This window comes from Cyprinus carpio, chromosome A1, assembly GCF_018340385.1.
Source record: "Cyprinus carpio isolate SPL01 chromosome A1, ASM1834038v1, whole genome shotgun sequence".
NCBI lineage: Eukaryota > Metazoa > Chordata > Actinopteri > Cypriniformes > Cyprinidae > Cyprinus > Cyprinus carpio.
In genome coordinates, this window is record NC_056572.1 from 30547482 (window position 1) to 30568322 (window position 20841).

Consider the following 20841-nt stretch of genomic DNA (forward strand, 5'->3'; position numbering starts at 1 on the left):
TTTTTTAACATGACATTAAGCAAGTGTCTGAAACTCTGTTAACTCCTGTGGTTAAATGTAACACAGCAGCCATATGATGTAAGACACCAATACTAATTGAATAACTAATAATACAACTCACAAGTAACACAAATGCAGCGAATAACATCAGACTGAACAAAATCTGACTGTACTTCACAAACAGACCTTCTCATTAATCTCATTCAAACCAATCGTGCTGATTTCTGGTGGCTTCAACAGGAAGGAAGAAATCACGTTTTAAGCAGCTGAAGACACGTCTCTTTGGGAAACTGAAGAAAAAGGAAAGTGAAGGGCTGATTAAGCAAAGCCAGTCTGCTAGTGACATCACAGCTCCAGAGGGCAGAAGAGAAGGTTACGACTCTGAAGACGAGTTTTCGTAAGTTCGCATCAGTTTAAGGTAATAAGCCATGAGGGCATCTAATTAAACAAACCTATGGAATCCGCAGGTTCCTGCATGGTCTGAGCTCCAGGGCGCTTTCCCATGACAGCATCTTCATTACAGACCAGACCCCGTCCACAGAACCAACCCGGGTTCTTTCCCAAGAAAACGTTCATGGCAAAAAAAAAACTCTACAAAAAAAAAAAAACTCTCTTTAAATATTATTCTCATAATACACACTAAAAGAGCAGAATTTAATTAGAGGTCTTTCTAAAAACATGATGCCTTTTATATTTTGTTTCGGCAGTTGAAACTACAGCAGCAGAACTTACATCTAGGTCCTCCTTCAATGCTGATTCCTGGTAAACGCATAGAGGACTCAGGAACCACTTCAGAGGACGATGGTTTACCTTGCAGCCCACCTGAGATGTCCTTCCATGAGCGAGTCATGCATGGAGCAGTTTACAAGGTAAATGAATATCAGAGATTTGAGCTTAGGTGAGGTAAAACATATACAGTAGTACATACACTAGCTTACGGAGCCCCGCACATGGCATGCAGGAAAAAATAGTAGGCTAAATCGTGCACACAATTTACTAATTCGTTCCCTCAATGTACTAAAACGTGCACATGATTACTATTGCGTTCCCTCGATTTACTGTTTCGTTCATTCAGTTTATAAATTGTGCACACGATTTAGCAAATCGAGGGAACGCAATAGTAAATCGAGGGAACGCAATAGTAATCATGTGCACGTTTTAGTACATTGAGGGAACGAATTAGTAAATTGTGCACACAATTTATTTATTTTTTCTTGCATGTCATGTGTGGGGCTCCGTACTAGCTAGTACTTTACCTGTGACATTATCTTAAATTAATGGAATCCGAACACCATTTGTCTTAAAGTATCCCGGATCTCAGAAACATCTGAGCTCTCTGAGCTTAGCAGGAACAGGAAGTGAAGAAGAGGAGCAGGTAATATTTTTCACGTATGATAATAGTCGTCACATAGCACGACATTCAAAACAATCTTTGCAAATTCAACACAACAATTATTGTCTCATCCAGGCTGATCCTTTCCAGCCATCATCAAGACCTCTATCTCCAGTCTCCAAACCGTCCCCTCAGCCAATCATCTCTCCCGCCTCATCCTCGACCACGCCCACTGCAGGAGCTGACTTCAGTAACCCTGCAGGTTTCATGCCTAGGTTGGATAACTCAGCTGCCCGTCACCGCATGTCAGTCAAACCAAGGAACCAACGAGCCAGTACAAGAGGAAAGCGAGTGCCAACGGTAAGATGATGAAGGTTATAAAATGCATATTGCCTTCACATGAAGCTGTATGTATAATCCGATTTTAAAGAGCATAAATTAAGTCATGTGACACAACATCTACACTGAATGTGTAAATGAAAAAATAAGATCACTCTCATGGTAATTGATGATGCTGTGTACACTAGAATTGCTCGTTTTTTAATTATTTACTTGTTATATGCATGCTAGTTAATAGTGAGAATTGGTCTTTAAAATAAAGTGTTACCACTTATTTTAAACTGTTGTTTTAAACAACATATTTGAACTCTCTTTCCCAGGTATCTCTTTCTCCCAGGCATCGTTCAGAAAGCATCAGTGATTTGGATAATGTTCTGTCTGAAGAAGAAGAAGATGAAACCATGATGTCCACTGAGACAGTAAACCATTACTTGTACTCCTCTCCGAATTTGGAGCTAACAGAGAAACCCACCTCTCCAGAACCTACAGAAACAACTCCTGCAGCGTCAGCACAGGACCAGGAGGAGAACCCTAACAGAACTGAAATCAGTCTCCCATCTCCGGATGTTGAAATCCTGAAGTCGGAAGAGTCTCTTGAAACTGAAGGGAAAGTCACCACAAATCCTCTTTATTTGCAGCCTATGTCCTTCGGCTTTATCTCATCAGGTCCAACGTCACCTTTAGGACTTCCAGAATCTCCTACACCACAAAGAGAAATAGAGTCATTAAGAGCCCATTCACCTATCCAGACACATGATAGAAATGATATCCAGATTCAGACGTCTGACACAGATAAAAAGGAAACATTTAGACCACATCCTGTACCCGTGCCTCGCTTAAAAAAGCACAAAATGGAAATAAGGAGCCCTCCATCTCCAAAAGGAGCTGAGGAGGCCTCAACGAAACCTTGGGAAGCTGAAGTGGAAATTGCACCTAACGCTGGATCAGTCCAGTTTTTAATTGCATCTGCAAAGTATCGCTCCAAAACAACCAGTGAGACAAAGCAGAATGAGGGTCATTTGAAAGATTCTCCAGAAATCAAGACCCAAGCCATCAAACCCAATCCAGAGTCACAGAAAGATGAAGAGAGAGAAACAAAACCAACAGAGCTCCAGAATCTCCTCCATCAAACACAAGAGACAAAAAGCAGTTTTCGTAGAGAAGTACCACCTCCTATTATGTCCAAACCAATAACAGGAACTAATCTTAGGAAGGCTGACACCGCTGCAGAACATGTGGAAACAGAGAAACTAGAGGAAGCTGAAGACAGGAAGAGTGCTTTTGGGGTGCAGCTCCGCACAACCTCTCTGTCACTGAAATATCGCTCAGAGGTTTCCAAAATCAAGGATGAAACCAAACGGTACAGTTTAGAGTCTAATACAGTGACAGAAGTCTCAGAAGAGCATGCTGGGAAAGCAGAAACCTTTAGGAATATGCATGACAGCAACACAAAGAGTAAACCTAGTGTTCCCAAAAAACTAGATTTACAGAGCCTGGACGTTCCGCTTGCCGCCCAAGACTGTGAGTGTAAACAATTTCTTCTTTTTGTTATGTATGTGTTGAACTGGTTCACTTGAAATTTTAGTTCGAGGAACTAGTGATAAAATAGACAAAAACGCAACAAAATTATTAAAAACTTAGACAAAAATCTAAATGAAAACGGAAAATGTCAAATAAATAAATTAAAATACATAATTAAAAACTATAACAGTTTCTCAATGATGACTCTACCCAAAAATCCCTCAAAAATGTTCTCACATCAACAGCATTCTGATTTTTCAGTTTGCTACTATATGTAATATGACATAACATAAAACCTTGAAAAAAGTGAATTTAAAGTAGCTTTAAATGTTACTAATTTTCTTCTAGTATATTTCTTCTAGTATAAAAGTTGCTTAATCAGAGTTTTCACTATATGCTGAACAAGACTTGCACAGGAAGAGTCATGTCCAGCAGCCAGTCACTGTTTGTTTATATACATGCCATTCAAGCAGTGGTTTTCTGTGAAATTGTTGATACAGCAACAATAGACGGCAGTGGAAAAACCTCATTCAAATAATAGCACAGCCATGTCAGAGGAAATTGTAAACAGAATTTGCTGTCCAAAAGCATAATTATTGCTAAGAATTATGCAAAACCAATCATTTCAGAGACATAAAAACCAAAGTGAAACATACGATTCTTCTTAGTTGATGGGCATGCCTTAATAAAACTGATTACTGTTTTACAGACGGAAGATCATCTATCCAAAACACAACAGGAGCAAGTAAAGAAGCTGTGTCTGAGCCAGGCTGGATGAGTCTAGCCAGAGAGAAGACCAGAGCCTACCAGCCATTCTTGGGCAGATTAGCCACAAATCAGTCACCAGTCCACCCTACATCTCCAACAGCTCCTCCTGCACAGCCTCCCAAACCAGCCTTACAGCCTAAAACACAGCCACTGAGCACCTCGCTTCATCCACTGAAAGCAGCCAGCCTACAGACCTCACAGAGACCTCCGACAAAACCAGCACCTAGCGGAACAAAAGACTGGCAGGTAACATATTGCTGGAGAGAACAAAACACACCCTCCACACCCTTGATTATAAAATACTCCCTTCTGAACTTCATAACTACAGTGGTGGCCAAAATGATTAGAACACTAGTATTTTTAGCAGCTAAAAATGGTTTTAAGTCAGTTATTTCTATCTTTTGCTGTAGTGTGTCAGTAGGAAATATCAGTTTACATTTCCAAACATAATCCAGAAAAATAGTGCCTAAAACTTTTAACAGTACTGTAGCTTTGCAGGTAGGTCTCTTGAAGCATCTTGGAGACATTGCCACAGTTCTTCTGGATTTATTCGGTCTCAGTTTGTTCTGTTTCTTCATGTCATTCCAGACAGACTGATGATTATCAGACCAGATCTCTGTGTGGAGCACTGGCTGTCGTCACACAAAAATATCACTGGATTATTACAATTAATGGCAAAATGAATGCTTGTATATGTAAACTGATATTTCCTACTGACACACTATAGCAAAAGATAGAAATAACTGAAAATAATAGTGTTATAATAATTTTGGCCACAACTGTACAGTATATATTAAATAAAATATTCAATATATTTACATTGTAAGAAAAAAATGGTAAAAAGGGCACTGGTAATTTTCTTCCAGGACTTTTTCTGTTAAGTTTACAGATATTTCCTTTAACCCTAAAGCACAACAATGAAAAATCAATACAGAAAATTCCTTCATATTAAAAATAGTACATTGGACCATTTTTTTCTGGACATTTCTCAAACTGTCGTATGTAATTTTTGTAGATTTATCTATTTAAAATTCCATTTATATTGTAATTATATTGAATTACATCATTCCTTTGTAATATTTCATATAATATAATATAATAATCATTAAGATGCATCCAGAATAATATAAGAAATAATAAAAGAAAAATCATTAACAATACACAAGAAAAAGGACACAAAAAATAAACCAGAAAAACACACAACAAATAAAAAAACAACAAAACCAAACAACAAAACAGTAATTTATAGATGTTTGTATAATTGCATTTTTAAGTGTTTGTACATTTTTTTGCATTTTAAAGTTTACCATTTGGTATTAATATTGTTGTTTGTGTATGTTCTTCTGTAGTAGCACTTACTGTCACATCTGAGCCTCCAGCAACCTCATCATCACCAACGGACATCTCTCATCAGCAGCAGCAGCAGCAGCCACGGTCAGATGGAGCTCAGCCGTCCTGGATGGAGCTCGCCAAGAGAAAGTCTTTAGCTTGGAGTGACAAAACTTTAGAATTAAGCTGAGACATTCAGTGATAAACTGATAAAGTGGTGCAATACCTAATGTTACAATGAATGAAAATAATAATTTACTTACATATACAATACCTATCAAGCTAGAATAATATATTTATTAATATTTTTTTAAATTAGAATTTATTTGCATTATAAAGATGTTACTTAGATTTACACAAATGTTTGTAATATGATACATGGTTACTGATCAAGACTTGTTATATACAAAATCCTTATCATATAAGAACATGTATATATGTAGTTCATCATCATCTTTGTAGTATGTTGTTACATCAAAACAGCTGATTCCCAAATCTGATACAGTGATAATAAATTATGACGTTAAACAGTTGATAGTGTGGGCCGAGTCATTGCATTATATAATATATCATAGTGGCATAACAAAATGAAAAATATTACACAAACACATTTCAAGCAAAATAAACCTGTTTTTATAAGGATATTATTAATTTATTTCAAAATTACAATATTCAGCAAGTTCTCGAGATATCTCACAATTGTTCCATTTAGCAAGCACAAATAAAAAAACAGCAATAACAATAAACAGTAACAACAAATGATGAAGGGCATCACAAACATAAGTTAAATTCATTAAACAGATCAGTTTTAGGGCTTTTGGATTTTGAAAACTTTACAGATTCTAAATAAACTTTACATTTTGAAAATGAGCAAAATTGGATTTTGAGTTACTCCATTTGGTCTGATAAATATAAATTTTCCTAATGACAAAAACAAATCTTTTTTCTTTTCTTCTATATATATATATATATATATATGTCGTTCTCATTCGAATGAGGGAAAAATAAATACATTATATATATTATATATATAGACATATATATATATATATATATATGTGTGTGTGTGTGTGTGTGTGTGTGTGTGTGTGTGTGTGTGTGGTGGGTATATATATATATATATATATATATATATATATATATATATATATATATATATATATATATATATATATATATACATATCCTATTAACATAGAAAGATATGATTGATTGGTACAATCCTGAGACCATTAACATAGAAAGATATGATTGATTGGTACACATATCATTAATTAAATCAAATTGATCTAAAAACAAATGTTTGAAAACCTTACTTCTTTACACCTTTCCGTCTTTAACCGGAATATGGCACTTAAATTTAACACGTAATTCACTGATAGTCAAAAGCTGTCCATTAGAATTAAACCTACTCTATGAGAACATGATGCTTGCACTGCCCTCTGGTGGATGCATTATACATAGTCTACAAGGGTGCCATTATAACAAATCCATAGCAGTTGTGAGAGGAGCTCAAAGGACACGGCTTGTCAAGGGATCCCACAAGGACACAAATTCAGTTCAAATTCGGATGACAGGTGACAATATGTTACAGCCTACCTGCTTTTTAAAAAATCTCGTATATATTTCTCAGCATTCATTTAATGAATATTGACATACCCTTTATCATTTAATGATAAAAGAACAAAAATAAAAATAAAACACCACTAAGTTATAGACCAACCTTCTTAAACATACAGTAAAAATGTGCACCATGGATGAACAGCTCTCAGAGGGTTAAGTGAAGTGTGTATATATTTATTTATATATAACCCATTTTCATGTATTATAAAATGTATGCAAGAAATTATACTTTATGCAAGTAACTTTAACAAGATCTTAATAAAGAGTCCTTTATATTTAGGCTCTACAAGAAAGAAAGAAAGAGAGAGAGAGAGAGAGAGAGAGAGAGAGAGAGAGAGAGAGAGAGAGAGAGAGAAAGAGAGAGAGAAAGAGTAACATGTTCAGAGGAGAAAATCTCACTCCAGCCAAGCAAACCAACGTTAACAAAACAGCTTAAATATAAAACAATCTATGCCTACATAATCAATCTAATTTCTAACAAAGTGAATTAGGCCTATATAATCATGCTCATATCTAATATTTGTGTCTAATGCACATGGACATCACTCCATCCACTTATCATCCACACTTTCATTCAATTTAAGCCACCCCTTGAATTTCAAGAGAAGAACACCAAAGAAAGCTCTCAAGCAGCTGTCATCAGAAGAGGGAGCCATCCTGGCAAAGAATAACGATGCATAAATATAGCAAAAAACTGGGAACACACAAAAAAGGGGGCAAAAGAAGAAGGTGAGTAGAAAATGAGGAGTGGATACGTCAGGCTGTTTGAAGTCGGCGTTGTATTAGGGCGTTATTGTGTCTGACAGCGAGCGATATAATGAAGATGAAGAAAGTAAAAGATAGGGCTGATGTTAATAATGCGTCGACCCCCCGTTGCTCCGACCTACCCTCTTCATCGCCTAATTGACCGGGCAGGGTCCCCTGAGCCGTCTGTTATAATTTATTAACAATTCAAAGATAAATAATTCACGACTTGGAAAAGAAGCCAGCGGACAGAGGCTGTTAATTGAGCATTGGAAGGGAATGGCGAGGCCTCTGTCCTGATTTAACACCATCCTGGTGTTTTTATCTCTGTTTCTTTCTTTGTCTTAACTTTATACCATACTAAGTGCAAATCATACATAACTAATATAACCATATGACAAGACGTTTGGCAAAAGTAATGTTGTTTAGCAAAATAACAACAAAAATCTGCTTGGTTTGAGACGAAATTTTCCAAATGCAGATTTCGCAACCAGTTGAAGTACAAAAATCTGCTTGGTAAAAAAAAAAAAAAAAACCTGCTTAGTTTGAAAGGTTTCCTTCACAGCTGTGATTTTTATATCTTTCTGTGGATTAAAACATTGAAGTATTTTAAACTCATAATTGCAAATAATTTACGAGTTTTCTATACAACACATAGCAATGCGCTAATAACCACTTTGAACATCTAAGCCACTACCCAAAACAATTTCCCCATCTCAAAATAAATTCAAAAAAAATTATACTAATTATATTGTCTTTTATTTTTTTTCTCTTTTCATTTTAGTTCAAGTTTGAGTAATTTTATTGTGTGTTGTTGTTAGTTTTTTTTTTTATATTTGAGTAATTTATACCATATAATAATTACTCTGTATAGTGTTTGCTAATTTTTATTCAACCATCTTTATTAAATACACCCCATGTCTGTATAGTGTTTGCTAATTTTTATTTCAGCATTATTTTTAGTTATTTTGGTGCATCCAGCTAAACTAAATAAAAACAATAAAAACTACCTTAGAAACTATCATAAATATTTTTTTTTAATTTTAATTTTATTATGTTTATTTATTTATATCAAAGAAACACCAAAGGAATATACTTTTCTATTATCATTATTATTTTTGCAGAAAATGAAAAATCTATTTAATCTAAAATTTTAGAAACTTTAAATTTATAAAACAACTTTTTTTTTTTTTTTTTTTGAGAAATTCAACAGTAAAAATAGATATTGATAACCGTAAATTGTTTTTGTTAAATGATTTACAACGTAATGTAATTTACAGTACATAGATATCCGGAGGGATTAGCCCTGTTCTGAACAAGAAAAGCTTGAAAATTCTGCCACAGGATTTTCCAAAAACTATCTTATTTTTAAAAATGTCTCATGCTTATACGGCATGCTAAGTTTGATCAGCACGGTTCTCTAGGGCTTTAGATCATTAATAAACCAATCTTGATTCAAAGCAGCTAATGCTTAAAGTTTGCTTTCCACTGAAGTACAGTTTCTGCTGGGATATAATAAGTCAGAGAAATATCCCTCTGAAGGTCTTCTTTAGCTTGCTTCTCATCGGGGAACGGTTCATCAGAAGTTTTCAACAAGGTCCATACAAATCTCCAGCTGCCACAGTACTACATACAGAGCCTTTAATGATCGCTGCTTTGGGGGAGAGTGCAGATGGGAAGATAGTTTAACTTTGCTCCCTTTATATTTGTATTTTTGAAGACATCACTGTAGACTTCACTTAATCTAAAAGTACATCAAAGCTTCTAATGCTGCTTGTGCTAAACATTTGTCTGGTCCTTATTACCAAAGTGTATATTATGCCCGTGGGACACTGAAGAGTCTAAAAGGAAAAACAAACATGCGCCTTTAGCTCACAAATAACTGTTTATGCTGCTACAAATGAGCATTCTGGGTAAACAAATACTCTCGAATGCTAAAATTAAAACAGTTTTGGTGCCTTGTGACTTGGTGTAAATTATCAATAACAATGGTTTATCTCAGATCAAAAGATTTTAATCAAGTGAAACGATGAACATTATATCAATAAATTAGTGGCACCAGTTTCCAACTTATTAATGATGCTGTGCTTTTATGAGCACAGAACTGCACTGCTTCGCAAGCGGGTCCCTGTCCAAGGTGGAAACACCTCTCTGGAGACGCTGCATTTTGCTTGCTTGATCTATCCGAGTATACTGCGATCCGTCTCTCGCATGCTGTAAAAGCAGATCTCCAAACCCGCCGAGAAGCGGGTGAGTTCTGAAGCCCGGGCTTGTGAATAATAGAACAAAGAGAGAATGAGCCTTCTGAGGTTCCCCTGCTCTTCAGTACCCCTCTGTTGAACACAGCGGGGAAGAGGGTGGAAAGAGATCTGCCTCATCATAATAAAATGCACTGATGGGTGGAAAACAAATGCTAAAAAGACATATTATTGTGTTATTGTGATGTTTGGGTTAGATAACAGATGCCCACACATACACTTGCGGGGGATGATGGGTAAAACTTCATCTGAGAGGATTTTGTACATATTCTTGTGTAGAGAAACAGAAGCCATCTAAGGCTGGCTGATATGTTCAGTGTATATTTGTGATGATTTTGATATTGATTATGTGCTGTATGACTTAAGACACTTTTTTTGTCTCTTATTTAACCCTCAAAATGGCTTTAGAGATCTTCAGTTCTCTGAATCTGTTCTAACAGTCCATTACAATCGATTGATCCAAAATTCTGATTTATTGATTTGTATGTGTTTGAAAGTTGCCGTCCAAAAGTTTAGAGTCGTTACAATTTTTTAAATGTCTCTTATATGCAAATAAGGCTACTCTTTTGATATGCAATTAATTTTAAAATGATTTATTTGATCAAAATACAGTTCCTATTTTGAAAAATATCTTTAATAGTTTTTGTGGAAACTGTTTTCTATTTTTTTTTAGATATATTTTATGAATAAAGATTTAAAAGAAAGCAAACATTTCCAAATTTGATAAAACTATTTTGATGTTTAATGCATCCTTAATATTTTTGTTTTCCAAAAAAACCGTGATTAATTTTTTATTATGGATTGTATTTTTTGATGGAAGTTTTATTGTAAAGTTTAAAAGGACAGCATGTGCATTTTAGAAATAATATTGTAATACTGTATAAATGTCTTTACTGTGTTCTTTAGAACAATGTAAAATGCATCCTTGCTGAATAAAAGTCATTTTTTATTTCTTTTTTAAAAATTTTATTGTAATATATGTATTGTAATATTACATATTTAACTGTGCATTTTAGACTATTGTGGCAAATATTATTGTAATATGTGAAATGTAAAATTTAAAAATACACACTTCACATTTTAGAATATTATACTACAAATGCAAATATTCTTGTTTACACTGTTTAAGAAAAAATGATTCAATTAAATTATTGTGTTCATGTAGTAAAATATGTGAAAACTTATTTTAACCAACTTTTTATAAAGATATTTATTTCAAACAACAAGATTTCTTAAATAATACATGTATCTGTCTATGTATCTATCTATCATAATCTATATATACACATACATATATATATTATTCTACTGCCATCTGATCACAGGGTTTGCACCAAAAGACCCCACTATGACAGCACTAATATATATATATATAGTTATATATATATATATAGTTATATCACCCAGTCCTACTGCCATCTGATCACAGGGTTTGAACCAAAAGGCTGCATTAATAATGTTCCAAGATGGGACAGAGTCATGTGGTCCCGTGGGGCACCCCCTTACTTTTGAGTATCCACAGAAGAGCGAGCAGACTCTTTGGTCATCACACAGAGCGATTGAAGTTTTGGCAGCTTTGACGCTTCTGCCCCGATGATTATACACTTCATTAGAGCTGTCAGTCATTTGGCTCCTGTGACGGAGCAGCACTACAGGGCCCCCTCAGGGCCTAATCAATGCAGCGTCCCAAGGAACATGCATTTGAACAGATAACAGGGAGCGTACACCCTACCCAAATGTGCCCAGATGGCTGTCACTGATCACAACACTTCTCTATCTCGTTGAGTATTTTGTATTACTTAGTTAAAGCTATCATATAGTTTTGTTCCATACAATAACACAAATTAAACTCCAGGGCCTTAAAGGGATTGTTCCCCCCAAAATAAAAATTCTGTCCTTTTCTAATCCTCATGTCTTTCCAAACCAAAAAGATATTTTGAAAAATGTCTCAGTGCTTGCTGTCCCTTCTTTTGTCCATACAAAGGAAGTCATTAGGGTCCAGTGTTGTTTTGGACCCCATTAACTTTCATTGTACAGCCAAAAACAGTTATTCAAAATACCATTGTTTTCCACAGAAGAAAGAAAGTCATACAGATTTGAAATGACACGAGGGTTGAATAAATAATGATTGAATTTTCTTTTTTTGGTTGAGCTGTCCCTTTAAGAATGGTTACATAACAAACCTTCCCAGTACTGCTGAAATGTTAATTATTCAATTTAGAAGTAACAAAAGCTTTGTTTTATGTTATTATTCACTGTTAGTTTAATATAATCTTTTTTTTTTTTGTCTCAGCATGTACAAAACATGATAAGCATGATAAATAAATGGACAGATGGCCACCAATCTCCAACCTGAGTCCTTGGAACAATGAGATATCCTCCATATTGTGTTTCGCAAATACATCAGGAACACAAAAAAGGCTAAATATAACATAACAAAATAGACTTTGAAGAAAAGTTCTGCAGACAGAGTTCCTTTCAACAATATACAGAGTGAGTGTGTCTCAGTACTTTGTGATATTCAGAGCATTCCTCTAAATATTTTGAGAGAGTGAGTCGAGATGAAAAGAGCAGAAAACAATGAGGCTGCACCGTTGTTGTGGCGTCGGTAAGCCCTGGCTTGTCTTGTCTTTGTGTCTGCTCCAAAGGGTCCCAAAGACACCCGCACTAGATCCAGCAAAGACCATAACTATGTTCCCTAGTACTTCTCCAGGTGGCTCCTTGTCAAATGTTTTAACGCAAACTCAGGTAGCATTTTTAATATGCTAAAATGTTTTAGTAAAAAAAAATTCACAATACATAAGTTAAGGTAAGATAATAAATAAAATAAAACCAATATAATAATCTGATTCTCAACCAAAACAATAATTATAATCAATATCAAAAACTTAGTTAAAAAAAGTTGTGCTGCTTAATATTTTTGTGGAACCAAAAGAAACATAAAACCGGAAAAACTACTTAAGATGTTTAAACCTTTGACCCGATATCTATATTCATAGATACATGTTGAAAGTAATGCATCATCCCTTGGTTCCAGCTCAGTTATCTTTGAAGCTGATGCCACAGTAGCTTCTGAGCGGGAGGTGGGGGTCTGATAAAGAGTTCACGACTCTACCTGTGGGACGATATTCCATTCATCTCTTATTCATAGATGACAGATCACAGGCGTCATTGAGATTGAGCTCAGGTGATATGGTCGGCCATGGGAGGAAAGAAATAGTATTTGCTATGTGGCAACTTTTGGCCACATATTTTGATAATACTGAAAACCATTCAATGGTTTTGATTAGCAAAGACATTGGGGTGAATATTTCTTATAAAATAATAAACAACACAAAATTAACTTTGCTGTCCCAATTATACAACAAAAAAAACAATACTAAACAAAAAAAAAAATAATATCATATCAAAATACACACACCCGTTTATTATTTTCTTCTCTTCTGTGGAACATAGATATTTTGACCAAACTGTTTCCGTTCCCAGTGACTTTTGTTGTATATATGGACAAAAATACAATGGAAGTCAATGGGAACCAAAACAACATTCTTATTTAGTGTTTCGCAGAAGAAAAGAGTGCAGATTTGGAATGACATGAAGGTGTGTAAATGATGACAGAATTTCCATTTTTGAGTGGATTATCCATTTAAAGCTTTAAAACATATTAAATCAAGTCAACTTATACAGTGCTTTATACAATACAGATTGTTTGAAAGCAGCTTCATCGTAATAAACAGGAAAATAACAGAATCAACGATGCAGATGTCATCAAATAAGAGACAAATGAGCAAACATGGTATATAAGTGCAAGTACATTAAGCATATTTTCAAAAGAGCAGATTCATTATAACATGATTAATTAATGACTGTTTTAGATGCTACTCCACAGTCTTCCACTTGAGGGAGCTGTGCATTGAGATGGAACTGGGAACAAAGGATGGTAAGTCAGACCTCTCTTGGTTTTTATTGTATTTCAGGTCAAATTTCCCTCAGAGGATCATTTATTATATATTTCTATTTTATAAAGACCTTATTTTACAAAAAAATAAGTTACAATGTCAACTTCAGATGACAAAAAGCCTAAAACAACACAGAATATGACTTCCCAAACATCACATACTCACATCTCCAGGCCTGGATAAGGAGGTAAAGACCTTAGTGAATGTTCACTGTGTGGCCGAGATTATACTCCCTCATAATGGAGTTAAACACTGCAGTCAGCAGATGACACAGCGCAGGGCTCAGTATGTTGTACACAGTGGCTTTGGAGCGGCAAGTGTGAATAGAGGGACAGATTTAATGCCCCAGCTCGGGATGGATTAGCGCGCTAAACTGCAGCCTTCGTCCTGTAGTCTCAGCAAACTCTTGGGGGTGATAACCACGGTGAAAAAGGGTCTCACGTACAACCCATATGAAACAGGATTATCTTCCTTCTTCCACTACCTACCCTTCGCTCGATCTCATTCTATATTCCACGTGCCACTTGCCTTTCTTTTGTCCTGTAGTCTGAAGAAACATCTCCGTTTGCCGTTTTAAAAACCGCATACATGTGCCAGATAGATGGAAATATGGGCTTGGTTCATGGTCATGTGTCGGGGAGCTTGATGTGGTTAAGGTAATCCAGGTTGATCTGGTTTATTCTGTCACAGATATGCAGCTGAATGACACTCCATAAACAGACTGGGTTTATCTGTTAAATTCTCCAAAAAACCTGTCTGGCTTCCGTGCAGCAGAACCGTCTGTGTTTATATGAAGAAAAAGGCACTGGAAAAGTTTCAAGCGTCCAAGATAATCTTTGAGGCCAATGCAACAACATTTTACATCAATTTATGCTTTAAAAAGTAATTATGGTATCATTCAAGGAGGGATAATTCTTCATGGATAGTTTCCACTCGAGCAGTGAGTGACTATTAGAATGTGGCTAGTAATGCGCTCCCACAGCACTTGCTGCCTAAACCCAATTATGGTGATTTTATACATGATTATTAAATAGTGAGCTAGACATGAAAATATGACTAATTGTCAGTTATTTTCAGAATATGAATGTCTGTCTCCGGCTAATCTGTGCACAGTCATAAACTTGTAGCCACAGGCCTCCACTTACAAAGAACCACACATACACTGCAAAACACTCGTCTTTTTGCCTGATCATTCAATTAAAATATTGAAAAATCTTAACAACAGGATAGGTTCACTCGAGGAAGCAACACTTCAGAATATATTACGACTTGTTTTGAGAGAACGTTTTTGATATGATATTGTGTCACGTTCAAACATTTTGGTTTAGAAATAATTCTTAATGTTTTTGAAAGAAGTCTCTTATGCTCATGATTATTAGAGTAGAAGTACAGTAAAAATGGTAATATTGTGAAATACTGATAACACTTGTGTTTCATTTGTTTACTTGAATGAACTATATTAGTTAACATGAACAATAATTATAGCATTTATTAATATTAGTTAATATTAAGTTCAAAACTAATAACAAACAGTAAAAAGATGAATAAATGCTTTAAAAATATATATTTTCAATGTTAGTTCTTGTTAGTTAATGCATTAAGTAATATAACAAATGAGACCTTATTGTAAAGTGTTTCCATAATTATTACAAATTAAAACATTATTTTATTTTTAAAACATTATTTTTTGATATATAGAAATATCATTTATTCCTATGATGACAAAGCTGAATTTTCAGCATCCATTGCAATCTTAAGTGTCACATGATGTTGATTTTGTGCTTAAGAAACATTTATTTTAATTCAAATGAATTATTAATTTCAGTGTGCTGCTTAATATTTTTGTGGAAATTGTGATACTTTTTTTTCAGGATTCTTTGATGAATAAAAAGTTTAGAGAACAACATTTATTTCACATAGATATTTTCACATAGATATTTTTTGTAATTTATTTATTTTTTTTTGCTTGAAAACAACTCAAAGAAGATTAATTAAAAAGCCTCTTTTTGCAGTCTAAGTTCAGATTTAAAACCACAAATGGGCAGATACACATACAAATTCAAAGAAAAGAAGAATCTGCAACAAGATCTCTTTAATATCTCATTAAAGTAGTTTCTCCTAGACAGTAAGTTTAAATTTGCTGAAACTTTGTGCTTCTAATTATTCTGTGCTCAAATTTGCCAAGATATCAAAGTCTGTGATCAAAGATGACTTCATTGTGAATTTAAACTTCATAATGAAATTACAACTGTGCCAATTTTTATTTATCCTAAAGAATTTCATGCAACAAAATTGATACCTAGTGACATGTGTAACTTATGCACCATTAGCAGCACCAAACAGATTTAAAAATGTTTGTCAGAGTGGCTAGTTGTTTGAAACTAAAAATGTTTGTTAGAGTGGCCATAACAGCATTGACTCAGCCAGAAGCGTGAGATTGGGGTGTGGCTATCTGTTTATATAGCAATGGCAAACAACGAAGGGGAGCACTTTTGAGAAAAGTCTATAAAACAGAGTCCGATATGTGCATACAGTGTTTTTTCTGGAAGATTTTTACCCATATTTTGAATATCACATTGTGTTATGTTTTAGAGTTTAAGACAATGTCTATAAACTTAACTGATAATTTTATTTTTTACTCAACAATCATTATTTTGCATTATATTTGCCATTTGGTGCCGTTAATTGCAATATAAATGACTCACTTGAGTACTTATATTTCAACACAAAAACAAAAAAAAAAAAAAAAAAAAAAAAAAAAAAACAAATGCAAAAAAAAAAAAAAAAAAAAAAAAAAAAAAAAAAAAAAAAACCAGACAACGACAACAACAAGCGTTGCTGCACAGCCATGCACTTTGCGTTCCACGGCTCTTAGCCTCCTGACAATTACTTGCGTCTCCTCCAATCTTGCCTTGAGACCTTGCGGATATCGATCTGCACACTTACAATGACTCTGGGACGCATAAACAAACGGTCGGAGCTACTCACGCACACTCACAAACACGAGCTCCCACATCCCTAACCACAATCCACAGGGTGGAGTACCCGAAGCACACAGAGAAAGATTCACAGACTGTGTGGATGCTCTAATGTTTATGTTTTGCAGATTAGCAATGATGAAAGAATTCCTTTTCATGTCTGGACTCGAACAACCCTCACACACACACACCCCGCCCGAGCGCCACACACACACACACACACACACACACACACACACACACACACACACACACACACACACACACACACACACACACACACACACAAACACACAAAACCTCCTCGATGAACGTGGATCTCACCCCCTACTACCTTCAACAAGCGTACACCTCCTCAATAAACTTGAAACTCCACCCCTCATATTTTGTAACATCGGTTCTGGTGGTCAAGATCTTTGATATGTCACCCTCATCTTTTGTGACATCTCCTCACCAATGCTTATATGAGTTCATGTGAAAGGCTTCTATTGTTCCCCAGCAGCGTGACTGTGGTCTCTCTCGCTCTCTTTCTCTCTTTGAGCCATATGTTTGGCCTGATTTTTCCTTTCCCATTTTTTTTTTTTTCGTGGTGACTGGGATTATGATGTGATTTATTCATGTTGGGGTTCACATGCCAGGAGCCTTCGCTGTCTTGCCCACTTCCCTGCTGAGGAGACCAGCAGAGGCATATGTTACGTTTCGGATCCTGGTGAACTTACCAGGATTTTTAACTAGCTTAACCTGCAAAACTTCTCTGTCAACCAGCTTCACTACAAACACCATGCTTGGTCAACTATCTACAAGTTTATCATTGAACAGTATGGCTATGACCAAGCAAACTAGCACTAAGTAGTAGGTCTGCACAGTTCATCAGAAAAATAAACACAATTTTAATAATTGTTAACTGTTAATCAAAGGTATCAAATGAAACCAGTGTTAAGGACTGAGGTTTACCCAGTCTAATCCACAGATGAATGACAGACCAAAAAAAGTCTGTGTGTAAGAACCCAGTCTAATATATACAGATATATATATATATCAAAATCTAAAAAATAATTTATAATATGAAAAAAATATATAAAGAAAAAGAAGAAACTAAAAGTGAAGCTGTTGCATTTTTTCTTAGTGAAATATTTTGAAGCATGTTTCAATTGTTTTGTCTATATAATGAAAGACTATGGGGTCCAAAACAAAACTGCACTCAAATGACTTGAATTCAGTGTTATATTAGTATTATCCATCCATCCATCCTCCAAACTTCTGTAGGGTTGCAGAGGATACTATTATAGCATTTTAATATTTTGAATGACCTTTTATTTTTATATTTTCAGTTTCAAGTTTTAATAATTTTGTTATGTGCTTTTGTCATTTTTATTAGTTTTTGTCATTTAAAAACTACTTCTATTTATTTATTTATTTTTTTTCAGTTTTAGTTCTTGTAATTTCAATACTTCAACCTAAACACAAATATTTAACAATCTTACAAAACAACAACAACAAATCTTCAATTTTATTTATCAAAAATAAAAATTAAAAAATATATTACTTTTTTTTTAAAATTAAAGACAATAAAATAACAAGCATTGCAACAAAAGAATTGAAGTTAAAAAAACACACTCAAAAAAAAAACTTGGGAAAAACATACTTTTTAAAAAATCTTCTTTTGTACTCCACAGAACAAAAAAAGTCATGCAGGTTAGAAAAGAAGGGTAAGAGGGTAAAAAAATAATTGAACAACCCTCCAATAAACAAAAACCACCTAGTGTCTTTGGACCCAATACAAAAAGAATTGGCTGTAATTTGGAATTATTTTATATTCGATAGACGTGGCGCCAATCATTTGTGCCGTAGACAGTGTAACACCCAGTATACACTGCAAGAGAGTGGCGCTGCAAAACTAGAACAAGGCGTAGACAGAGTGTAAATAAGAGATTTATTGTGCAGTGTAGGCCGCTTGGTTGATCATAACGGGATGGAAGTGGTTTAGTATTGTCACATTGCTCAGTTTCTGAGTGTAATTTATTCAAAATTTGAATAACAGTTTTGTTTTTTATGCTGCCAAGAAGACCAGCGTGAAGTTGGTCACTGTCTTGATTTACTGTTGTATGAAACAGTGAAAAATAAATTTACAAACAAATAAATGCAGAAATTCAGAAAGTTCCCAGCTTGTTTTGGGTGTGTAGCCTACATAATTTTTTGTTATTTTGTCCACATAAAATAATATATTTTATATATAATATATATATATATATTATTGTATATATATTCATAATTATTATATTAATAATAATTCATTAAATGCAATTATTATAAAAAAAAAAAAAAATAAAAATATATTAATAATAATTCATTAAATGCAATTATGGGAATGAGAGTATCAAATAAAAAAAGTTTGTTGTTTTTATAACTTTTCAGTCCTTAGTCAGGGTTCTGTATTGCTCACCATGTGATTCACTTTTCCCCTCGTTCTCTCCACGTTGGTGGATTTGGATTAGGGAATCCCGTGGTTGAAGAGGGGACATGCTCAGGCAATTTGTTTCCCATTATTTTAATGTAAGGGCGACTTCTTCCAAACAAAACAGGATTGCTGGCAGCTGAGTGGGCCTCTGGTCGGTGCCTGCAAAGTCAAGATCTGAAGACTTCTCTCTCAAACTCTGAGTCATATTTAAACGGAAGATAAGTCACAAAAGACACTGAACATTAATCATTAAACGTTAGATCCTTAGGGCATCTATAAATCACTCAGAGCCCTTTCACCTCCCATTAAGCAGTGTGTGGATCTAGCCAAGTCATAATTTCTACATTCATCAGATGTTATTGTTTTCTTTGAATGCAGTGTAATGAGGCAATAACAAAATGATACAACAATAACAAAGTGAAATGCAAGGATGGATACGTTTGTTCTTAGGAAAAGTGTTTGTATGGATTTGTGTTGCTGAGTGAGCCTTGTTTTGAGTAATTGTCAAAAAAGGAGCAAGAGCAACTTCCTGAAGCTGGGTTAAGTGGTATGACCAAACTTTTATATCATGGAAACACTATATAAATTTATTTATTTATAATAACTTTTGTTGAAAATTCAGCATTAATGGTTTATATAAAAAGTATTTATTTAAAATACTACTAGATACTAATAATAATTAACTTTATTTGTATAGCAGCTTTCATACTTTTTAATGTGGTACATTACAATTTAAAAGTACTTTATCTCTTATTATTATTTATAACTTGGATGCAAACCAAAAGACAAGATTATTCATAACTAATGAGGTAATTATTTTAAATAAATGCTGTTTGTTTGAACTGTTTTATTCATCAAAGAATCCTGAAAGAAATGTACTTTGCTTTCCACAAAAATATTAAGCTGCACAAATGTTTTCAACAGTGATAATAATAAGAAATGTTTCTTGAGCAGCAAATCAGCATATCAGAGTGATTTCTGAAGTATCACGTGACACTGAAGACTAGAGTAATGATGCTGAAAATTCAGTTTTGCATCACAGGAATAAATTACATTTTAAAATGCATTCAAATAGAAAACAGTTATTTTAAATTGTAATATTATTTCTCAATATTACTGGTTTTACTCTAATTTTAATCAAATAAATGCAGCCAAAACTGCAAAAACAGCTTCAGATTATGTAAGACTTGATTTAAAAGACTCTAATATACATATATTATGACAACTAATCTTCTATTTGTGTGTCAATTTTTTTCCTAATCTTGACCAAAAACTGGTATATGGTCATTTCGAAGGGTCATGTTTTAGACATTGTAGCAGCCAGACTCTATGTCATTTTCTTGAGTATAATTTGTCTGTTCTTCCTTGTAGTGGGTGCCTCTCATCTTTGTCATTAGATGAAATGAGACTTGTTTGCACAGAAAAGCATCTTACCACAGTTAGACTCTACTTGCCAAAAGCTTTCCAAGCAGGATGAGAAGCCCACCTCCCTCGGGCCTGAGTTCTTATCTCTTGGATAGATAGGCTGTGA

General features: G+C 34.4%; 1 protein-coding gene across 1 annotated transcript; it reads left to right on the forward strand.

Annotated features, from left to right (window-relative positions):
• Nucleotides 1-221: 221 nt before the first annotated feature.
• Nucleotides 222-5480, forward strand: cracdlb (cracd like b; the record flags this gene model as incomplete). Its single annotated transcript, XM_042761430.1, has 9 exons — nucleotides 222-397; nucleotides 468-593; nucleotides 704-869; nucleotides 1307-1375; nucleotides 1469-1693; nucleotides 1993-3193; nucleotides 3903-4288; nucleotides 4554-4581; nucleotides 5311-5480. Coding segments are annotated over 9 exons (2547 nt in total), but the record flags the coding sequence as incomplete, so codon positions are not given.
• Nucleotides 5481-20841: the final 15361 nt, after the last annotated feature.